The 23,607-nt window shown below is 48.9% G+C and overlaps 6 protein-coding genes across 6 annotated transcripts in view; 2 read left to right on the top strand and 4 right to left on the bottom strand.

Moving 5' to 3' along the window:
* The window catches only part of Aspvir_008317 (uncharacterized protein), a gene marked incomplete at both ends in the record, with an annotated part of 1,595 nt that extends 766 nt beyond the window's left edge, over window positions 1–829 (bottom strand). The window contains 3 exons of the mRNA XM_043271489.1: window positions 32–504; window positions 632–718; window positions 823–829. Coding sequence (XP_043127424.1) covers window positions 32–504; window positions 632–718; window positions 823–829 — 567 coding nt within the window. The remainder of the gene's footprint in view (window positions 1–31; window positions 505–631; window positions 719–822) is intronic.
* A 932-nt stretch (window positions 830–1,761) lies between these two features.
* On the bottom strand, window positions 1,762–2,786 carry Aspvir_008316 (Ulp1 protease family protein; the record flags this gene model as incomplete). The annotated part of the gene is made up of 5 exons (XM_043271488.1): window positions 1,762–2,317; window positions 2,367–2,386; window positions 2,438–2,487; window positions 2,629–2,656; window positions 2,730–2,786. 5 exons carry the CDS (start codon window positions 2,784–2,786, stop codon window positions 1,762–1,764), a joined length of 711 nt encoding a protein of 236 aa, XP_043127423.1.
* A 1,010-nt stretch (window positions 2,787–3,796) lies between these two features.
* On the bottom strand, window positions 3,797–9,691 carry Aspvir_008315 (putative Rho guanyl nucleotide exchange factor; the record flags this gene model as incomplete). Its single annotated transcript, XM_043271487.1, has 2 exons — window positions 3,797–4,978; window positions 5,039–9,691. The coding sequence occupies 2 exons, from the start codon at window positions 9,689–9,691 to the stop codon at window positions 3,797–3,799; spliced, it is 5,835 nt and encodes a 1,944-aa protein (XP_043127422.1).
* A 6,983-nt stretch (window positions 9,692–16,674) lies between these two features.
* On the bottom strand, window positions 16,675–17,862 carry Aspvir_008314 (glycosyltransferase family 32 protein; the record flags this gene model as incomplete). The annotated part of the gene is made up of 1 exon (XM_043271486.1): window positions 16,675–17,862. One exon carries the CDS (start codon window positions 17,860–17,862, stop codon window positions 16,675–16,677), a length of 1,188 nt encoding a protein of 395 aa, XP_043127421.1.
* An 831-nt stretch (window positions 17,863–18,693) lies between these two features.
* On the top strand, window positions 18,694–20,208 carry Aspvir_008313 (acyltransferase family protein; the record flags this gene model as incomplete). Its single annotated transcript, XM_043271485.1, has 1 exon — window positions 18,694–20,208. The coding sequence occupies one exon, from the start codon at window positions 18,694–18,696 to the stop codon at window positions 20,206–20,208; it is 1,515 nt and encodes a 504-aa protein (XP_043127420.1).
* Window positions 20,209–20,712: 504 nt separating this feature from the next.
* On the top strand, window positions 20,713–22,146 carry Aspvir_008312 (uncharacterized protein; the record flags this gene model as incomplete). The annotated part of the gene is made up of 1 exon (XM_043271484.1): window positions 20,713–22,146. The coding sequence occupies one exon, from the start codon at window positions 20,713–20,715 to the stop codon at window positions 22,144–22,146; it is 1,434 nt and encodes a 477-aa protein (XP_043127419.1).
* Window positions 22,147–23,607: the final 1,461 nt, after the last annotated feature.

Raw genomic sequence — 23,607 nt, 5'->3', positions numbered from 1 at the left:
TTATGTTGACAGGAGGAGCGGAGGGACGGACTCGTTCCGCGCGAGTGACAGGATGAGTTATGTTGACAGGAGGAGCGGAGGGACGGACTCGTTCCACGCGAGTGACAGGGCGAGTGGCGTCAATGGGAGGAGCGGAAGGTGTCGACTGTTTTCGTGCTCTGACACGGGCGACAACTTCGTCGAAGGCAGCGAGTTTCGAACGTGTGGCGCGGCTTTTGGCAGAACAAGCGGCTGCTTCTTCGGCAAGAATGCGGATGCGCTCGGTGAAACGGGTGGGACGGGTGGTCGGAACAGAAGAAGTGGAAGCGAGTTCGACTCGAGGTTGGGCTCTAGGGTCGACTCGCGGTCTTTCTGGGAGACCATAGCGGGCACGAAGGGCTTGAGAGCGGAGTCGAGCTCTCTCCATAATGGAATGAACGACGTCAAGGGGTCCATCTTGCTGAGCAGCTCCTCGACTCTGCGAGGGAAGGCTGCGGGTGAGAGTGTCACCTGTCCCAGTGCGAGCTGGAACAGATGCACGAACGAAACGAGTAGAAGGGGCCGATATGGAAGGAGCAGGACGTGCAGGGGGGGCAGGGGCAGGGGCAGAAGCACGGGAAGACCGAGTGGCAAGATACGAACCTCTACGTACCGCAGTAGAAGCAGATACGCCAGCTGAACGGATGGGCGAACAGTCTGACACGAAAGAGCTGCAAGGAATCGTCGGAGTCCGGCGACCCTTGAAGGGGGAGAAAGAAGAGGAGAAGGAGGGAGAGAAGAAGGAGGAAGAGGCGGAGGAAGAGGCGGAGGAAGAGGAGAGGGAGTACCCAAGCTTGCTGAGACGAGACATTGCGAACAACGACCGTCAAAACAATTTGGTCAAGAACGGGAAAAGAGGAAAAAGGGAAAACGGGAGCAAGAAAAAGGTGGTAGCAGGAGCAGGAGCAGTAAGCGCAGAAACACGATATGAAGTTGAGACGAACGCAGAGCGTGAAATCACGATACTAGCATCAAACGACCATATGGTGTTGAGGAGAGAAAGAAGAAGAAAGAGGAAAAAGAGGAGGGAGGAGAGAAAAAGTGCTTTATAGGATCTGTTTTCAGTGCCAGAGAGAGGTAAAGGAAGGAGCTCAAGAGGAAGTCGAGGAGGAAAGAGCAGCACCGACAGAGGGCGTGAGGAAGCAACGGAGGCAATGACGGCACCAGGGAGGCACATATCGACAGCCACGGCAGTGGAGGAACGACAATTGGAGCGATTGACATGGGATGGCATGGGAGAGCCTACATAATCAGGGTGTCCAACATCATATATCCAATCGGGCAGAAGCTTGTAGACCTGCAAAGATGTCGAAGTTGCTGGCGGACATTTTGCCTGTCGTAGCCAGACATATCCTGCTCGTTAGTCCGCTGATGCCTAGGAAGGTGCGAGACATTAGTAGCAGGCAGGAGCAGGAGAAAAATTGTCCAATTCAAGAGTCCTTGAGAGAACAAAAAGGTATCGTCCATTCAAAGCACTGTTACAATTGGTAAATTCATATCATCGTATGCATGCAGAATCATAGACACCGCTTCTCGGCCCCCTTGTGTTGACCTATACCTGCGCCTGCTCTCCGGTGCGCCCTCATCATTTAAAATTCCAAGCGGTATGTTCGCGTTACTGCTGCTTCTAGCATCATTCGATCCGAGGAGGACTCGACGACTTCTTCCCCAGAGGACTCAGACTTGAACTGTTTCCCGTCAGTATTCGACCGCCATCTTCAGGAAGATGATGAGGTGAATTGCTTACGACCGACGCCTCTCGCCTTCTTTTCGAAAGCCTTCGATAATCTTGGCGATCTCCTTCCTACCAGCACGAGCATCAACCTTCCTCCCACCCAAGCTCATGCTGACTTTCTCATTTGCATTGGCAGTTAACAGCCGTTTCAGAAGAAGGTGCCGCATACTCAAGCATACGAAGACGCCGCAATCGCTGCCATTTTCCTGTACGGGGGAATCTTCCAGATGAATAAACCGTATTGGCCGGTTGAGAAGCGTGCCAAATTTCTGCGTCACGGCTCTTGCCTCCCAGTAATTCCCCGGAGGCAGCGAATCATAGTGAAATGCCACGCCGTCAACGATGGATATCAGCAGAAGCGACCAGTGCGAGCCACCCTCTGCTTCAGTCACGTTCCGGCAATCGTTGATGGGAAGAAAGACATGCGTTGTACGCGAGAAGTCGGGTAAGGCCTCACGCAATGAGTGAGGATTCGGCGTCTGCAATAGCATGAAAGACATGCTGGGACGAAGAAGCACAATATTGGACGTCTTATACTGAACGAGGAATTCCCTCTCCAGATATCTGGATCCATCAGTTCTCCGATAGCCATCACAAGACTCACCCGACTTACTCCTCCCAGAAGGAAATAATCTGCGAGCACGTTAGTTACCGCATGCATTCTACGGCCGCTATGCAACCCACATTATCCGTAAGCCAGTCATTCTTGAGAGTCTGCATGTCCTCCCTCGTCACTGTAATCTGTCAGGCCATCCAGTCACGCTGATACAAACCCGGGGGGGGTACCATACACCGTATATCGTAGTCTATCAACTCCAGACTTAGTCAAATCCACTTTGTTCCTAGCAACAATGGCGAAGAGGAAAACCACTCACAACTAAGATACGCATCCTCCGGGTTTAACTGTCCAAGTCAGCACATCTCCAGCTCAAATATCTCCACAGACCCGCGATTCCAGTTAGGTTGCCCTACTTACAGTATCACCAAACCGCCTCATCTTCTTGTGCAGCTTTCCTAAGCCTCCGTCCCGCATTGTGCCCGGCTCGTGCACTCAATCCTCCGAACCCAATATGTATACCAATCCGTGACGGTGCGAATAGAATCCAGCTTCGGCAATATGCAACGGGATGAATTTCGTGGAAACTGAACAAAGAACAGCGCTCGTATCGATTCAAAGGCACCTATACAATGAGGGACATACAAATCCAAAGAAAAATGAAATAACTTCTCGTTTCAGCCCGCCAGCTTTGCAAGACAAGCATCAACTCAACGAGCGCGCAGCGGAAATCGGAGATTCCTTTCAAGAATGGGCTCGTACGACCTTGCGGGGTTGGGGAAACGGGATCGGCGCAGGGAAACGTTGACGAAAAGGCTGCTGTTATAGTCGTGACAATTGGCTGAACCTGGAAGGAAGGCTTGATATCACTGACGGAGCCCCTTCGCCCCCAAGCTCCTCGTCGTCGACAGGAAGATTCCAGGTTGCTCTCCCTGCGGCGATCAATGAGCCACTTCCAGGGTGCCGCGGTGCAAGACGTCACCTGGGGCTGGTGGTGCGCGTGGCTGGTGTTTCACGTGATCTTACTGTGGCTGGCTTAATATGTGGGCGAGTTTCGGAGGCATCTAGTCTACGGAGTGAAGTGGTATAGACATTCGAATTTAATGCATTCGTCGCTCAATCAGGGGTATCTAAATGTACATTCGAATATTGCCTTCTGAATGGCAAGGGCAGTGGCAATAGGTCAATCAGCCGCTTCCTTTCCCACCAGCATAATTGCAACCAAAGATCTTCCTTGTCCGTCATCTCAGAAAATGCACGTCATAAACAGACATTAGAAAGCAAATATGAAGGATGAGTCTAACATTGGCCCATGTATCAGATTCATTCACCGTTGCAGTTGAGTGTGATATGAATATAAAACGTAGATGAAAGGTCATCCGGGGCCATGGTACTCTGACAGAAAAACAATTCAAGTATTTCGCTGGGAATCGTCATGCAAACATATAACATCATAACACGCGGAATTCTACCCGCGTAGTCAACTTCTAGCTCGAGAGTTTCGCAAAGTGTTTGTTCCAGATCCAACCGACCTGGTGGGTTGGATCGTCCTGGTTTATGGCAAGCCAGAGCTCACCCTTTTCAGCTATGACATCGAAAATCTCCCCGGCGACATAAGTGAGATAAGGATAACCGGCTTCTCGCCGCGCCCGATCGATATTGAACTCATAGATGCTTGCAGCGAGGAAGAGGACCGTCGGCTCCTTGGGCGCGGCGTCCTCCAAAGGTGCGTCGTCCTGCGGATTATCCGACATGGGCATAGCGGACGAGAAAAAGCCCGAATAACGGCCACCAGGAGAGGTTGGTGGATTCCCAGAGACCTGGTCGTTGTTTGATGAAGTGGCCATAATGTCGACGAGGAATGGGGAGTCGAGACTTAACCTCGGCAGGCTGGGAAAGGGTTCTGTCTTGAGCGGTGGGGCCACGGACGCAGATGAGGCGTTCGTGATCTGCTGCAGAATCTGACTCCGTGGGATTTCAGAGGTTTCTGGCGCAGCACGACCAGAGATAGTTGAATCGGCTCGATGGCGGCCGTACGATCCCAGAGATTGAGCGTCGAGGCTTGGAGACTGGAAGATGTTGCTGCCGTTACCGAAGTCGTGGGAGACTTTAGGTGATTCACCCATGGTAGACCCTATGCGAGTGCTAGTGCTGTTCACAGTTGAGGGCCGCCGAGGCGAACTGATGGTAGGGGCAGTCGAAGGAGTGTTGAAGTTGACAAGATTGATAGTATCAGCCAGCAGCGATCCGTTGCACATCCCAAGGGACAAAACCTGCGCCTCCGCCAGAGTGAAGTTTGCAGACCAGTCCCCGATGATCTGCTGGATATCGTCCGGAAAGGGGTCGATGAGATCCGCAAATTTTTTCTGAAGGATGTTGAACCACGTAGTCTGTATGTGCACAAAGTTTTTCAGGCATGCCTCCATCATCTTAGTAGTCAGAGAGTAGAGCTTGGGCAATTCCTCCTTGAGGGTCTCGTTGAGAGCTACGAATTGTTCGCTTTGCTCTGTCGTTTTCTTGTCGGGCTTGTCACCACGGTCCTTGATGGATTTGAATCGGGCATGGTCCATGAGACGCTTGTCTCGTTTCTTCATCACTCTCTGGGGCCCGTCGTAAAGTTTGAGCAGCGTAACCATCGGGTCAATCACGCTTTTCCGGACAACGGCGAGCTGAACATTTTGCATTAGCCTGAAAGCTCATTTCTCACGTCAAGAGGCTGCTCGACTTACATGTTCAGGCAGAGCTGTGGCCATTATTTCACGCACTGCCATCTTCAGGTCACGCCACCTGCTCTCCACGTCCAAGTAGCCCGACTGAGCCACATCGACGAATCCTTCAATTGCGGCGACAAACTCGCTAAATCGATCTAAAGAGCTCTGGACTTCCCGTGTGTACATCTCCACATCACGCATCACAACTTGTAGCTGGAAGAAGCTATCTCCAAATCGTTGCGATAGGGCGTCGTACTGCTTGTCTTCGAACATATCGGAAAGGCCGACTTGTTGTCTCAATTTCTCGGTGCGACGACCAAACGCCTTTGACAGCCCGGCTCTGACATCCGACTCTTTCCTCTTACGGCCGACTACCTGACCGACCAAGTCTGCTCGTTTCTTCATTTCGTTGATACGGACCGAGATGTTAGTGACCTCTTCTAGAGCATTTACCAGATATGGACGGTCCGGGTGGTCGCTCGGGGTTGAATCCAGAATCTCGCTTAGGAGCAAGGGGTACTTTAATATTCGTTGCACCGGCTTCACAAGTAGCGAGTCTAGGTCCCAAGCAGTGGTGAGATCTGAAGCCCATTCCCGACATTCTTTCAGCCAAATGGCTACTTTCGGGTTTCGTTGCAATACTTGAAGTTTCTTGTTGGCGGCATCGTGGTTCTTCAGATAATCGGCGTACACTTTTTCCATCGGACCAATATGAGCCAGGAAAACCTGACCAATAAAGGTTAATCTGTCCTTCTCTGTATCGGAGACTTCACTTGCGCCACTCGCAGCCTCTGAGTCTGTCTTAGATGCGTTGGTATGATTGTTGCGAGCGCTGCGTTTACTGCTCCATCGCTGAGATTTTGGCATAACATAAACGCTTCTTGCCGCCTCTTTAAGTGCATCTTGGAAGCTCATTGAAAATTGCACAATCTGATCTGAGTTACCGAATAGGATTTTGACATCTTCGGGTGAGAGATCCAAGCATGAACTTGACGTCCCTTTGTAGATATCGTCGACGACCTTCATGTCCCTTCCAAAAGTGTACTCAGTATCAACCAGTTCCTTTATGACATGCCTCCGTTTCTTTAGGCGTTTTTGCTCCGGGGATGGAGAGCATTTGCGAATATCGACTCGGATCTGGTCGGTAGAGGAAGGAACCAAGGACGTCGCTGATGAGTCAAGAGTGTGGGAAGAGGGCGTAGGTTGAAGTCTTCGAAGAGAGGAGTCTTCGCTGCTTCCAGCACTTTCAACTTGGCCCAAAGGTGCGAAAGTTAGCGACGGCGCGGAGCGAGAGGATGTTTGTGTTGACTGGATACTCAGTGCAGCCTCTGGCATTTGTTGCGACCGATTAATCGCCTCGTCGGCGACCGAATGAGTGACAGGATCAGAGCTGGGGAGCGAAGCCTGTTGAATCTCCCCTGATATGAGCTCTTGCGGTGATTGGACTCGGATGGCGAGACCCAAAGTGTCTCGGCCCTGTTCGTGCCCAGTCCGATCTGTGGCTGATGTGTCCAATCGTGGAGTTGATATGCTATCGCGCGCAGAAATACCATCGCTATTTTGCTCTTGGGAGCCCGTTCCATCAGTAGCGGCCGCTTGCATCCAGTCTGCAATAGATGGAGAAGCATGTTCCCAATCATCTCGAAATATCAGGCTTGCCGTATGCCCAATTCGTTCTGAAGGAGGGATACCATCGGCCTTGGATACCACAACCGGGTCATCAGTCAAGCTATCTGTTCTTCCATCCGTGCGCCTCTCGAGCCGAGACTCAGGAGACGCGCGGACTGCAGGCATCGGAAGACTATGGCCTCTGCCACGAGCCAGCTCCTCAATATATAGCCTAGCTACCCTTTTCGAATCCCATCCACCAAGTCTTGCCAGGTTGGGAGCGCTAGGATGCATATAAGCGCTTCTTTCAGGGACGAGCTCGGGTTTTTGTTCGGTGACAGGTTCCCCATTGGCTGAGACGCACGCGCTGGGTTGATGACCAGTGACAGAGGGGGCATTACTTGACGAAGCGGAACAGGATTGGGTAGCCCCTTCGCCGTCCTGTGTAGCTTCTTGCAATTGGGAAAGGTCATCATCGCTGCCGTCGCAATGGTCGTCCGTGGACTGTTGGTTGTGAAGCGAAGATGACCAGGAACCTATACTCCACCTGTTCAGCATTGCATGACCAGATTGGCCCGAATGCACGAAAGCATCAGGGTGAACTTGACCATCGCTGGAAGCAACCGATTCTTCAGAGCATGGGGCGTCACCCAGTAGTACTGGAACTGATACCCTATCCTCCACATCAGAAAAACTGTAATCCGCTTCATCACACGACGAGGTGTCGGGACTTGATTCCCGGATCTGCATAATTTGACTCAGTAATGTGCGGTGAGAGGCATGAAGGCTCTGTCGACTTAAACTAGCTTGGGGCTCGGGGTCAAGGGCAGTGATATTAGTTTCGACCGACACTGGTGTCTCGGCGCAAGTAGACTGGCCCTCGGCGGCTCCCAGGGAAGAGATGCGGACCGCAGGCTCTCCAGCACCTATGCCCGGAAGACCCAACGTCGGGGAGTCCATTGGCATCAGATGGGCGTTGGGGTCTTTTGCTGCAGTGTCGTGAATAGCGACATTGGTGTCAATCTGCAGTTGGGGTGGTCCCCGTGAATCCCCCTCACCCGATGTCAAGCGTTCTTCCTCATGATCGGCCGCGGTTGAGTTCTCATTCACGGCAGAGTTATGGTCGGATGGCAGGGAACGGTCGATTCCGGTGTCCCTCTGCGAGTTCTGCTCTGACGCAGTCGGCTCATCATGAGCCCGCTGGCTCCCTTGGGCTTTGGCGCGAAGTCGAAGCTGCGCTGCTTCTTCCTCCTTTCTCTCATTCTCTTGCACTGTGCGATTGAATGCCTGCTGGATTTTCTGCCGTCGGGTTGCGAAGTCGACGTTGCCCAGCTCCGGAACTCTGTGTCCCCGCGTCCGCGAGGTCCGGAAATCCCGATCACGGTTCACCTGTCTCTGGAAATTGGACACTGTTTCAACAACCCGAGATCGCGGCGCGGTAGAATTCGTTTGCGAAACAGGCTGCCGAGGTCTCGAACTGCGCAGCGGAGGTGACTTCTTGGGAGGAGGGGAGGCTATGTATGCTTCAAGGAGGGTGTTCCTCTCCGTTCCTCGACGAGAACCTCGACCATAAGCCATTTCTCGCCTTCGAGGCGATGTCATCCCGATGGGTGTACGGTCATCATCTGCGACAGCAGGAGGAGATTTGGGGGACGGTTTGGGGAGTCGGCTAATGCCTTTGCGTGGCAGCGGAACTTGCGAGTCGAAGCGGTTGCTAGAAAGTGGGTCGACTTTCAGTAAGGAACAGTCCTCCGCAATGGAAGTAGTATGGAGACGAGTGGACGATATAGGTATGCGGGACTTGGAATGCGAGCTGTCCAGAGGCCCTCCCAGCCCTGGATGCAAGGGGCTCAGCACCGCCATGTGGGACTCGGGCGATTGTGCCACAACACCAACAGGCAAAACTCCAGACAGATCACTCCTGGTTCTTCGATGACTACTGCTGCCCTCGCCAGTACTCACAGCTTCAAGAAATGGCGTGCGCCCCAGGTACCATGCGGTTGGCGTCAGAGGCGATAACCCAGCTGAACGGTCCGGATTGTCAAGGAGTGCAGGATTCGGGCTAGGAATGCTTCCCTCAGAACCTCGACGTCGCAAATGCGCCGGAATTCCCAGTCCTGATCTTGGAATCCCTGTATCAACTGTGAGCAATCCACCGAACGGCCGCCGAGGTAGTGATGCCTCAAGAGTTTCCAAGGCCCTGTTGTTGACCACGCCTGCCTGGAATGGGGTCGAGACGGATCTCGACAAGAAGTCTCCCTTGGAATGATCGATTGACTTCCACCGGGATGGCGGCTCTCTCTTTGCTCTTGGGAGGTCACGCGGTTCTCGCAATCGGGATGGAGCCCTGGATCTCACTACGCTGTCGACGAGACCGATGGGGCTCGGAGCTCTTGACGGTGACCTCGAGGTAGACGCTGATGCCGTTGGAAGGGGGAGGACTTGATCAACGTTCTGATTGAATTTATTCACCAGATCCTTGAACGATGTCTGTCTTGGTCTCGCGGTCGAGGTTGAGGCTGCTGCTCCTTTGACGGGATTCGACCCACGGCCCCTATAATATGAGTCCGACACTGAACGATTTTGCGTGAGACTCCCACGCGATAGCTCCCCAGTTTTCGCCGTCAATGAAAGTGCACGCTGCGCGTAAGTAGATCGATTTTCCGTGGCGGGACCGCCGTCTCCAACCATCAAGGTATCACTTGAATACAATGCCCTTTCACTTCCTTCAACTACGACGGAGGGGTGCGGGCGATAGAAATCGTCTGGATCCGGCGATGCCCGACCTTTCTGGTTGTGATTTTCGAATTGAACCTTTGAGGAAACCGAGGCGGGCACACAGCTTGTTTGAGGGCCTACCGCAGCCGAGTGAGTAGGATAAGTATCGACCAAAGGCTCGCGAGTCAAAGAAGAAGACGCTCCGGCGACTGCGGGTGCATCTAATGGTCCTTTAAGAGGGGAGTCATAATATGGTTCGTTCGAGCTTGACGAGGATTGGCGGCGGAATTGATGCGGTCTGCTGTCAGGCAAGCAAGAGACGTGTTCGACATCACTGCTGGACATTTTGCATTCTTTCGACCAACGGTCAGCGTTCGGTTATCCGGACGTTTGCATTCTGCAATTTCTTTTTTTTTTTTTTCGAAATGGAAAATCAAAAATAAAAAAGGCAAAGAAGGGAAGCAATTATTTTTCCGGTCGGTATCCCTACCTTTTTTTGGCCCAACGGTCGACGATTGGTGATGATCCTTCCCGTCCGAGGATATTAGCACTGCGATGTGTTGTTCAAAGCTGGTAGGTTGCAGTTAAGATCGCAGCTTGACCGGCTGGAGCTACAGAGCAGTCGTCCCGGGTGGCGCCCCAGTTCAGCGTCATATTTGAGACGAGGGATGGAAACTGCAGGTCAACGGGGTGATACTGAGATCCAACCCCGAGAGACAAGAGGATGACTGTTCAAATGGAAGCGATGGGTAGAAGTCGTGGGAGCAGAAAACGAATGACGGATAACGAAGGCGAAGGACAGCGGAAGGGAACTGCAGAGTCGATGGATGAGCGAAGGAAGACCAGGCTGCGGTTAGGATGAAAAGACGAGCGAGCAGGACTATTGCCGATAAGTCAGATGCGGAGCTGGGGGCTGTTTGCACGGGCGTCTAGACGAACGGGGAAGAGTGGTGGTCACAGGCGGGCCGAGAGGGGTTGTTGAGATCCAAGTGCCAGCGCAAAAACAACAACAACAATAATAATAATAATAATAATAATAATAATAATAACGGAGTAGTAAGAAGTAAATAGTAGTAGTAATAATAGAAACAAAAAGGCCAAACCGACAGGGAAGATGGGTGTAGGACAAGAAGACAGCGATAAGCAAAGGCAGATAGTCTCAACAGACTATAATGACGGTATAGTATCTAATAAGCCAAACTCTCCAAGTCGATGCTATCAGTTCGTTGGATACGGCGATAGATCATCCATGAAAGCGACGGTGTAGATTCTATATCCAGTCGTCTTTGTCTAGATGAAAAATGCTGGGACGAGGGGGTAGCCAATAACTGCATGGAATTTGCTGGGGCTTTGAGCCATATGGAGCAAAGACTTAAAAGAGTTGTCTGTAAGGCGCCTCACTTACCTACAGATCGAGACTGCGTTTAGTGTTGTGTGCTGGACTGCTGATACTGATTGGAAACAAGTTCTCGAGGCGCAGAAAGAGTAGTTTATTATTGAGTCTGAGCAGGCTAATGGTCGGTTCTTTGTGCTAATTCTCTTGAGGATTCATCTATTTATTATTATTGGAATATGGATCCATATAGGCTCAGTTTCTTTCGTTGGGTGTCATCCTGAGGGAACGGTCTAGTTCCTCAGATTTGTTTAGAAAAGTGGTCCTCGTCTCCTTGATCCTTGGTCCTTGAAAGGAAACGAAAATAGAAAATAATGCATGATTTCTACCTAGTCAAGAAAGCTAGAAAACGATCGCGCGAAGAAAGTGGGGTCACTGGCTTGGTAACTTGGTTCATTATTGCCAATAAATAGTCTAAGTATCAATATACACTATAGATTTTTTTTTCTTTTAGAAGGGTGATGAAAATTATGGGCACAACAATATTACAATATTTATATGATATAGACTATGATATAGACTATGATATTGCTCGATTGTGATACTGAGGAGATCCTGATCGATCGTCCTTGTTAGTGTTGGACTGCTGGAACTTAAAGACTTAAAGGCGATCCCACTAGATCATATTGAGATACTAACGGACGTAGACACTGAGGCTAGGTAGACATGATCTGTATCTCTGACAGTTATAAGGACTAAGGACTCTAAGCATTCAGTGCCATGGAGCAATGTCAAATACCTCTCTCTGATACTAAGTCTCTCGCCCTGTCTACTTAGGAATTAAGAGGAGCTTCTGACTCATCGCGTCTATGAGTATACTTATTTGCAGTGCGTCGTGGATGTATCATTATTCATTTCAAAGTGTTTTCCCAACAGGATCCACAAATCTCGCTTGCGGGACAGCATTGAGTTGTTACCTTAGGTACAGACTACGTAACCTGTAACTCTGTATCCTTTGACCTTTCTTTCTGTCCTGGCCAATTGCGATGGAGTCGATTTCCGCAAACCTACAGACAAGGATCTCGGAAATAGGATGGTCGTCATGGAAAAAGTAAATTAGCGTAGTCACCAGGCTTTGGGATATTTAGTACAGAGGAACCCCTTGGTAGCTGGTGTACTAACTAGGTGCTGAGCGCAAAGCGACTCAGCGTTTCGTCATGTCTAGCATTATTGTTACGATGGCCGACCCAGCGCAAGAAACTTTGGCCTTTACTCATCGGGAAGACTTTACCCTTACCAAGGATCAGTGATCCAGTCGGCTATTTAATTATATTATTGCACAACCTCGCTATCTACGAGCCATTTGATGGTAGAATCAATAATCGGCATCTGGTTATCTGCAGAGGCTTGTGCAAATCACTTGAGAAGCCTGAGAGCCAGTCCCTTTGACCTCCATGATCACTTCACTGCATTGATATAGCCCGCATCTGCATCTGTCATCTGTCAACTGTCAACTGTCAACTGTCAACTGTCGAACCAAGTCGTTGTGTTGTCACCGCCTTTGAATGATTCAGATAGACCTACGGAGTCCAGTGGATAGATACCTTACCTACCTTCGGTAGGTCCCATTCCATTGTCGTGTAACATCCTTACTGGACGATTCTCAATGGTCATTTGCTTGCTTCGTTGTACATGACTACCTTATCTGGGTGCCTTTCTCCTCTTTCTCGTTCCCTAATTACACCGCTTGCCCCGTTATCTCAACATGAATCACAGAGTAGTTAAATAACAATGCCCTTGCAGCTGAAAATGTGGCTGGTTTTGTCCCCCAAGCCTCCGACGTTATCAACGTTTAGGATTCAGGTACAGAGTGTCTGTCATTTCCACTCTGTCCAGGGGCCGTCATCCGTACCAGGGTTTCATTGCCGTCCCTGAAAACTTCAGTAGCAAATTATGAGTGCCAGATGGATGGAGAGTGGAGACGCAATTATTTACAGTCTTTTTATTCCGGGAATAGGTTAGTGCTGCAAGCCTGCGACTTTTCTAGACCACCATTGTTCCAGGGATCTGGCTCGATTCTTCATCCTAGACTTCCTAGTCTGTGTGAGACCGCAAAGAGTGAGCCACTAGACTACGTACTGGTCGTAATGATGATCTCACCCCGTCGCTGGCCTGTAGATACTCCCGTGGTTACTCCGTATTGCGCTTGACTAACACATACGTAAGTGGTCATCTTAGGTTTATGCTAAGCGATGCTGTTATTAAGGCATATCTGGTCAGCTGTTTTCATGAAATGAAGTATCAAATACTCATAGAGCAAAGGACCTAACTTGGGTATATACAAGCTGTAGGTATCACAACCACTCATCCCAGGCAGGATCTACAGAACTCAGCACCACTATGAAGTATAATAAGCATCTACACTACGGAGTAAGTCTGGGTGACGACAGAAAGGACACAGTTATGCGTGGCTTTTGCGCCAGAAACTGTGGCCTTTCCACGCTGTGAATCGCCGCTTTATGAGAACTGGTTGACCTTACTCAGATTGTCCTAGCGCAGTTCAAATATTTCTTGAGATGAGCCTGGCGCATACACCATGATTACAAGAAGCAGAAGCAGAGCATTAAGAACAAGGGGAAAAAATATAAGAGGCTTTTCTCTTCCTTCTTGAGATGTCATTCCTCAACATATTCAGAGACTCCAATATCATGTTGCTATATCTTGATCAGACTGCCTGCAGTCTTATTCAGTTCCAATGGTTCAAAGCAAAACAAAGAAGGCCAATATTAACTAGAACAGCTTCATTCAGCAATCCAAGCCAAAGGTTAAGGATGATCTCACCAAGACTACTAAGAACTAATGCATACACAGCACCCCATAAGTAAACAGGGTAGGCGGTTCCACGGCATACAGGGGGGGAAAAAGAGTGTTAAAGGACGCCCCTAGCTAGGTCAACCAGACCGCCTGATGTTATTGCCAGCAAAAAGTGCTCAATATGTTTACAGGCAATTTAATATCATCATCATCATCATGGCATCTTCAGCATTCCCCTGAGTATTCCACACCACATAAAAAGGGCGACATTGTTGGCTGTGGGTGGGATGTGGAAACCATGTTACTAGATTATAAGGAATTAAGGGGCCCCTGAGCAGTGGGATATAATTATAAACTAGAATACCCAAACCTTCCTTGGTCTAATCTATTATTATGCCAGCCTCATCTGAGTGCAGCGCCGCACATGGGAGCTCTGCTTGGGCTGATGGCAATTTGGAGAGGAATTTATCTCTGAGAGAACCCATCTATGTCTAGATAGCATCCCCTTTCAGCTACCATCTCTGTAGTATTGGAATACATCAAGATCAAGCTCACCTACTAAATCCCCCGACCCCCCCGTAGGAATTGAACCCATGGTTACTCACAGACTACAGGTAGAATGCATTCTTAGCACTACCTATTGACAACATGCTAACCCCTCCATCTCCTCCTGAGTCTTCTTCATCTCCGCCTCCAACAATGGGATTGTCTCCGGTCCCAGAAGTAATCTCCCTGGCAGTTGCCTCTCATCCTGCCTAATGAGCACATTAAAAAGCACCTTAGCGCAGGAATCTGCCTCTAAGAACAACGCTTAAACCACCAGATCCATCCTATACACCAAGAACTAATTTATCAGACCCTCCTTTTCCTGCATTTCTCGAGCCTCAAAAGAGTATCTGAGGTTTTGTATAAGCAAATTAGAGTGGGCAACTATCTTTGCTGTTGTATTACCTTTGGATTTCCCATGATCCTGTTCGGGTCATTGGATCGTTGTGACAGATTTATACATGGTCGGTATAGTATTAGGCTACCTGGTCGGTAGGCCTCAGGCAAGTGTTGGATATAGTCCAGCGACTATATCACCCCGTTCCCAAAGTCGTTGACTAGGAGAGAACAGCAGAGACAAATCCCGCGGTGTGACAGTCATATCTTTATATCGCTGGGTTACCATGATTGCTTCATCCTTCCACGTTCGAAAATGAAGCCGACATATGCAAAAGTGTTCAAATGGTGCCGCCACAATGTATAGAGAATTTAACATCAAAAGTCTCTAGGTCATGCCACTCCAGGGAGTTTAGATATGCTAAAAAAGGATTTCGTCAGCCCAAAGTTGCCCATGGAGAAGTTACGTAGGTCGAATCTCTGGGTACGATTTAACCAAGCTAATGTACCAATGTTCTCAAGCCAAGTCTATCAAAAATAGGTACAACATAGACTATCATTGAGTTGAGATGATAAGAGAGATATGATGTTCACCACCTTAGGAGAAACAGCTAAATATGCCATGCCCTGCATAAGAAGTAGTGTAGAGGGCATTTCCATACTATCCACCCTGAGCATTAACATCTGCTCCTTTCTTGAGCAGGGACTGTACAATCTTGTCATACCCTCCAAAAGAAGCAACTAGGAGGGCATTGCCTGTCAGAACCCCTCCAGTAGTAATATATGATCTAGGGGCAGCGTGCTTTCACTTTTGCTTTTCATTTACTGCGCGAAGCTCTGCCATCTGGTGTTATAATAGAATGACTTCATGCATGGTAGATCCAGCTGCTTTTGCTAGCTAATAAAGTGCTTTATTTAGAGGGCTTTCAGAGTTGTGTTGGATATGTTACTTTATATGCTGCGTCTGCTTTTGCACCTCAGTAGCAGTATAAGGGGTCTTTGTAATCTATTCACCCTCTATAGGTCCAGGCCCATGCACAGTAGTTAGAGGGGTGATATTCTTAATAGCAAGCTTATCCAGCACCTTTTATGGATTTAAAGAAACTAGACCAGAAGCTTTAAATCCACTATGGATATTCTTTGATAATAAGGCCTTTCATGATTCTTTATAAAGATCAAGAAAGTTTTCCTTATCAATGTGATGAATGCCATTTTGGATACTTCTCATCACCTCTGCACCATATGCTTCCTTTAGGGGGAGACCATCCAGAAGTATTAATAGATTTAATAACAGTAACCCATTTGCAATTCCTAGGTTCGATAGCTTGTACACAGCTACTTCAATAACAGGATGCTGCAATAACCTTTGCTATATATGCAACACCCATCTGAAAGCTAGTTTCATCAAAATTGTAGATATCCTACTCAGTAATACCATATTTTGCTATAGTATTCTAAACCAGACTGAACCACTGATTAATGACTTTAGGATCTTCGCATTTTGCATGCTGGTAATCATATTTGCAGGTATATTTGGATATAAGATCATAAGTTGCCAACCCAGTTCTTTCTAGTAGTCAGGCCTGATTTCCGCTGAGAAAGTAACAGATCTGCTATCTTATGTACGATAGCATGGGTAGGTGGTAAGCCACGCTCATCCATATTAAGAATCTATTTCTTTAAAGAAGTTTCCTCAAGATCACTAAGTTTCTGGCAGTTCGCTGATATATCAGCCTGTGATTTTCAACCATTGATTCAGTAGGTAAGTGTGCGGTAGGAAACATCATATACTGTTGCTGCTGCACAAATACTTTTAAACTGGTGATTTTTAAATGTTTATAATGCAAGCTGTATTTGACTTTCTGATTTAATAATGGAATCAGCAACCTTTTGAGGTATAATGAGAGACTTTTAGTTCTGTGAAGTAAGTCAGGGGTGAAGGAGCTGGCCATATGTAGCAGGACCGGGCGACCTAATAATATCACACTCTACACCTTCTGATTGTAGCGTGTAGTATATATGGGAGCCTGGTTCCATGTCAGACCAGCTCAATTGGCATGTCCACTTGCAGTCTAGGTAGCTATGATAAAGGCCAAGATGGACTGTCAGGAGGTGCACCAAAGGTTGCTTCGCGCAGACTACAGTACCTTAGTCCTGTCACTCAGCACGCTGCCACTAACAATAATTCTAGTAATAAAAGAGAATCTTGTGAAATAATCGTCAACAATGGCTAAAGCGACTTATATCTATAATAATCCATCAAATTTCCAAGAGAAGAAGAAGAAGAATGTCCAATGCATCAAAAACCGCCAAAGGCGGGCTGCGGCGGCGGTTCCATATTCTTCAATGCTTCCCCTATCGCCTGAAATATGGCAATCTGCCGCTCCTGCTCTTCCTGAGGCAGGGCAGCAAAAGCAGTTGTTTCTTCGTCCCACTTTTTCACACAGTCCATGTTCCAATTGCACTTCTCAACCTCCCCAAAGATGGGGTGATAGAATCGGGGGTGACGTTTTGGCCACTCGGAGGCATGGTAATGATGCTTGACCAACGCGTTGCGCGAATTATGGGTGCCCGAGTCGGAATGACCTTGCCCAGCGGCGAACGCTTCAACCGTCAGGACCAGAAACCCTCCAACAACTTTGGACTCGGGGATATCATTGAACGTATGCCATGTCACGGTCTTGCCAGTGGTACGGCTCATTTCAGATAGGATGGCACCCGTAAATGCAGAAGGCCCGGTGCCTGTGATCACATCATCGAAGTCCAGCTGAAGCTCTGAGATTGGCTTTCCTTGCTTGATGGAGAGCTCATTGAGCCAGTGGAGGATATTCTCGACTAGTCGCATCATCACGGGCTGTCGGGGCTTGCACATGAAGGTCCATTGGCAGAAGGATTGCGATTTCGGACCCAATATAGGATGGTCGCTGAACTGTGGCTCATCAATTTCGACGCCTATGACCATGCCGATATCTCGTTCGTCATGAGTGCTTGGGACAAATCGCTCGACGGGTCTCAATGCTTCCACGTCTATATCAGCATAGACGCCTCCTTCTATGTACATCACAAGGTACCGAAGCAGGTCAGCCTTGATAATCGGCGCAGTCAAAGATCGATACGTTTCAACGATATCTGGTCGATTCTCCCCAAGAGGTCCGAAATTCGTTTCGACATATTCGAGGTCATTCTGGTCGGTCAGAACTTCGTACCGATAGCCTGGGTTTTTCGCAGTCCAGCTGCGCGCAACCTCGATATCACGTCCGTCAAATTCCAACGGGTTCACTTTCCAAATCTGCCAGATTTTCCGAGGAAATGTTTCACCAACATCGGCCGTCACCCGAATAGAGTATGACCGAGTCTCACCAAAGTTGTGTGATGTCCTGGTGATACAGAAGTAGATGAACAGGAACAATGCCGCCAGGCCACCATGTGTGAATCGACGTGCCCTCTTTGGAAAGAGACTGATTGGCACAAATTTCTTCTCCACCATGACTGTGCCTGTGATGTGATCTTATTCACTGGCCTCTTGTCTGGGGAAAGCATAGAAGTCGGAAAAAAGGTAAAAGATCGTGAGTCTAGGAAAACATAGCCTTATTTCACCGCTGTGTAGATTACATACAGTACATAGCTTTGTATTTAACATGTGGTCTTCACTAAGTCTGAAATGCATTGCCTCGGGTTGCGTTACTCCCTGACGCCTTTGAAAGCTTATGTCTCATTTGCTGGGCTGTCTTGTTGGTAACCCCGCGAGCGCAGTTGTAGCCACTGGTACAGGAACCATGTAAATTTCAAGATCCACTGAATCATTTGGTGGCATCTGGACGCTTTTAGTTAATCAGCCGGAACTAATAGTAGGTAGGGATGTGGTGGGGGCAGTCAATCAAGGCATTTTAGTGGAAAACGCTGTTGAGCCTTCCGAAAGTCTTATCCGCATGATACCTATGGAACCCACTCAAATGCGCCCCCAAACCTTGTCAAATTGCGGGGGCGAGATCGTGCCTGCACGGCTTCAGCCACTTGGTCATGTTTGCTGGGGGGTCTGTGTTCAGACCCCGACGCGTGGACGTAGGAAAGAGGGTCCACAAAGACCTGGCATAATCTATACGAGCCGCCTCGGCACGAGTGGGTAGTGGCACTGGCACTCGGCCTGCCCAGCGACCCGCAAAGGAGCATTAAGCTAGTCACTGTATGAGTTCACACAATTCACGTGTTATCGAGTTACCAGGAGCTGTGTAATAATTCTCAAGCAGTGAGACGGGTTTTTATTGATCGTCTTCTTCGACCTTTCAAAGGACTCTGGAAACTTCAACTCTTGCCCCCGATGCCCATCCTACCCACCTCAATCGAGAGCTTCTCGCCTCAGTTGAATTTGAGCCCCGAACGAGTCATCGAGGGTGGACAGTGGAAACCACAGTTAGCCCAGAGGACACACCCTCGACATGGAATGTCGTCTTTTTCATGGATGGCTCCTTTCCTGCCCACTTTGTTCACTGGGCCGACAGATAGCGATACAAACACGAATGAAAAGCAACGACAGCGTACCAGGCCGACCGCATACCTAGATGGATTGCGAGGGTTTGCGGCTCTCCTGGTCTACTGGGGACATCATCAACTTTGGGCCCACGATGGCGCAGGAGCGGGAAAGGCCTTCGAGCTGGCCTACGGTTACGACAACAAGTACTATTTCGCATGCCTTCCTGGTGTTCGAACGATCTTCGCCGGGGGTCATTTTGCCGTCAGCGTCTTCTTCGTGCTCTCTGGGTACGTTCTCTCAATGAAGCCACTGGGATGCATCCAGGATGGCGACTATGCTGAACTAGGTAAAAGTCTTTCCTCGGCGGTATTCCGCCGATGGTTTCGTCTCTATATACCTGTCATTTGCACAACATTTTGCTACATGACGTTTTTGCATTTCTTTAAGATTCGCACTATCCCAGAGCTTCAAGGAAGCTACCTCTCGGAGCTATGGAATTGGTACGCCGAATTCAAGAATTTCAGCTTCGTTCTGCGAACAGGCGGTGAGCCTTGGTTCACGTACAATTTCCATGCTTGGTCTATACCCGTCGAATATCGAGGCTCTCTGGCTGTTTACACCGCCGCGATCGCCTTTGCAAGGTTTCGCCGCAACGCCCGGCTGATCGGCGAAGTCGCATTGGTGGTATACTTTTTGTACATTGCGGATGGGGCGCACTTTGCCATGTTTATTGCTGGCATGCTTTTGAGAGATCTCGATCTCCTCGCCATGCGCAATGACTTGCCCGGCTTCTTTCGCAGACTGGAGCCCTTCAAGTCAGCCATTATGACTTTACTCTTCTATGTCAGCCTCTACCTCGGCGGGGTCCCATCGCATACGGATAACTTGCAACAACTACGTGACTCACCGGGGTGGTACCTCTTATCATTCCTCAAGCCACAGGCAGTGTTCGACTACAAGTGGTTCTACCTGTTCTGGGCCGCTGTCTTCCTTGTCTCGTGCACATCTCACCTTCAGTGGCTCAAGGCATTTTTTGCAGCCCCGTTCAACCAGTACTTGGGCCGCATTTCATTTGCCTTCTATTTAGTCCACGGACCGGTTCTGTGGATTTTGGGAGACAGGCTCTACGCTGCAGTGGGATTCGTGCGCGATTCACATGCCCAAAATTGTCCCTGGTGGATTAATCGTTTGCCCCTGCCTACCCTTGGTCCTTTTGGGCTTGAGGTCAACTTTCTCGTCCCACAGCTGGTTTTGTTGCCCTTGACCCTCTGGCTTGCAGAGGTCACGACTAGACTAGTCGACGAGCCCGCTGTGAGGCTCTCTCAGCGGATGTATCAAGAGGCGCTGGTCGACAAAACTTGACAAATCTCCGCTTGTGTTTATGATCTACTTATTTGTTTTGAGCCTCTCATGCAAAGCCTACCCTGCATTATAAATTGTTGTATGATAAAGTCTAGCAATTCTTGGAGTCCCTAAGTCCGGATACACCTCGATCATGAACTTGCTATGAAAGTACGTGCGCCATGTGTCTAAGACCATAGTGGAAAAGCTTGTCAGATTATTGATTTCGGCTTGTGTTCTTCGTAGCTTTACCTCAATTCTCACGGTCGATGTAATGTCAGTCCTAGAAGTTGTATCTAGCGAGGAATTAACTTGATGCTCCGAGGATACGCCGATTACCATACACAGAAATTAAGAGTTGCGGATGTGGCCACGCTACTCCCCATCGATGACTAGGGGCAAACTGGGGGCCCTTTTCTAGTCAATGTGTCAGTGACCAATCTCGGCAACCCGTTTTCTGAAATATGGCTTATTACCTCTTACTGTTACATCCCGATGCTCTACTCTACACAGGCCAGACTGAACATGGCCAAAAAAACAGCCACACGCCTGATGCTTATTGCAGGGCTATTGTCCGCAGTGATCCTCGTCGCTAAACTTCAATCCAACCATCTCGACTTGCAAACGAATTTTCTGTCCTCGTATCACTCCACGGTTGGTCCATATGGGCAATCACACATTAATGCCGGGGAATCGGAGACAGCTTGCTCAAGCGTCCCCGGCAGCGAAGCCTGGTCTCACTGCAGGGATGGACAACCCGCAGACGAGGACGGAAGACGTCCTAAATTCGAAGAAGAAATGTCTCGAATGCACCATATATTATACTCAGTATCGAGTCCCGATCGGAAGTATTTTAAGATCGATTTTGGGAGAAGATCCGTGATGAATCCCAGTATCATACCCCATCCTGAATTGCTTGACACCTGGATCATCACTGCACAACTTCATACCCCTCCTTCGGCTCGAATGGCATCAGTCTGGTTTGCTGAACTCGTCTGCAATGCGGCGTTCTCAGAAGATAAGCGAGTTCTGAGCTGTCTGGAACCACCACTGCAATTGCCCATACCAGCGACGTTTGGTGACTCCAGCAAGTGCGTCGGCGACCTTTCATACTTTAGTCTCAGCGTTGGGCCTCATGATGCGAGGGTATTCTACGGGCCCGAGATTCCGTACACCATTTATGGCTCCAATTCTTTCTTTACGTGCTTTGGACAATGGATCTCCGATTTTCGAATCTTGGTGGACTGGGGCATTGACACGATACATGAACACGAGTTCCGCCAGTATCGTGAGCTCCAACGTCCAATGCCATGGAATGCTATTGAGAAGAATTGGTTCCTTTTCTGGGACGACTTTGGGCAAATGTTCATACACCATGATATTGCACCGGAGCGAGTATTTGCGAAACTCGAGCTCGATGGTTCCGTTGGGCCAAACTTGGCTCTGGCGACCGCGACTTCTGACCAAGCGTGTCTCAAGAGATTCTTGCCTCAGAGTACGAACCCAACGGAGAGAATTCATCAAGCGACCAACTCGCTAGCTATCACTCTATGTGCACGATCTGACCAATCTTGCCAACCCGATACGACCAATACCTTTGTGCTTTTCATCATCCAACAAAAGACCTTACAAGGTCTTCACCCCGTATATGAGCCATATGTCGTGCTTACTCGGCGTTCTATGCCATACGAGATTTATGCGGTCTCGTCAAAACCAATTTGGATTTTTGGTCGCAAAACTGCTGCGAAAAAGTCAGATGTATCTTCGTCAACATTGTTCCCAGAAGACTCCGAGATGCTCTACGTGACTAGCATCAGCTGGAAAAGCCAAGGCCAGAAGTATCATGGGTACATTGATGACACACTGTTCCTGGCATTTGGCAGGGAGGACTCGGCCGCTGGCGGTATCGACGTCACCGCGAGAGACCTCCTAGCAGAGCTGGGTATGTGTGCAGGATAGGATTTTGATTTAATTCTTTACTAGGAGTTCTGGTGGTTTGCATGTCTCGTTTTTCAATTCTCTTGAGGGTGAATGCGATCTTGTTACGATGTATAATACGTAGATGTGCTTGAATATTGGGAATTTAATCCACTATCGATACACGGAAATTACAGAACGAACAAAAGGAGAAAGATAACCAAGATCCCTTTCAGAGTCAGTGGCGGTCCAAAATCCTCGTCAGTCTCCATTTCTCGTACTGTCTTCCTATCTTCCTCTCTGTTTGTTCACATAGAACTTGGTCAGTGGGCTGGGTGGCTTGGGCGGCGCTGTGTAGCGTGCTCTCCCCCAGGATTAGTTTTTTTGACGAGACGAAAAAAGTGTTGGCCTGCCGCCAAAGCGTTCGTTATGCGTCCTTTCACATGTTTTCGGCCACCATTTTGTCCAAGACATTGATCGACCGAGGTGACTCAGGTGAGTCCCGTACAAGCATGTGCCTGAAACTCAAAAGAGTCAGTGCCTGCGTGGTGGGGGCATATGGTCCTCAAGCCAAGAAACCTGTTCCCCCCGCGTTGGGCATATGCATCAATTGGTCAATTGGAGACTTTCAACCTCATAGTTACCTCACTGCCAGAACGTCCCTCCGGCTGTTAATCTCGATTCGGTTAGATATCCGGTCGATGGCTGCTTTAGTCGCACCTGGCCATCTTTGGTTTCCACGGGGGGGAATTGTTCAATGCGGGCAATATCTACGAAGTTGGGGATCGTCGGAATCGGGGCATTGCGGAAATCAGTTTCCACCGGGGAAATGAGATTTCAGCTAGTGGGCACAGTGACGAGGTCCGAGGGAGGAGAACTGACTGGCAGACCTGAGGATTCAATTTCAGACCAAGTTTCTTCGCTCTAGTATTTCTCCCCTTAGTTTGGGCGCCGTTCTTCTTGCTGTCTTGGGTCTCGTACCTTACTGAGTCAGAACAAAGTTAAATCCCATATAAGATTTTTCCTGACGCACGCCACAAATAATAGTAATCTAAAGACGCAGAACCAAGGACGTATTTAAGTTCATACCAAGCAGCTTGCCCAATTTTTCTATTTTCGGTTAGTTTGCCATTGCCGATGTTGCATCCAATATTACAACTAGAGTGCTTTAGATTACGATGCCTCTCGATGGGACTACTGTTTTCCGCATCCCCAGCTTTTACTCCGTAGAATAGACAGTGTTGCTGGAGAGTGCCTTGCTTCGAACCGCCATGACGCCATTTCAATGAGACTTCGTGCATTCCTATACATGTGAACCAGTCAGTCCAAATATTTTGACCATATGAATGCCTTTCCTTCGTCTCATAGGGCGTTCCTCTTTTGAGGACTCCGTTCGTCGTTATTCTTTCCATGGATCATAACAATCGAATTTGAGAAGGCTCTAGGGTCTACGTTGAGACAGGCAATTAGTGAAGAAATGCACCCTGCAGTCAGGTTTTCCAC

This window comes from Aspergillus viridinutans (assembly GCF_018404265.1).
Source record: "Aspergillus viridinutans IFM 47045 DNA, scaffold_6, whole genome shotgun sequence".
In the NCBI taxonomy this organism is placed as follows: domain Eukaryota; kingdom Fungi; phylum Ascomycota; class Eurotiomycetes; order Eurotiales; family Aspergillaceae; genus Aspergillus; species Aspergillus viridinutans.
The sequence above is the reverse complement of the archived record's forward strand: the minus strand, read 5'-3'. Positions and strand labels throughout refer to the sequence as shown.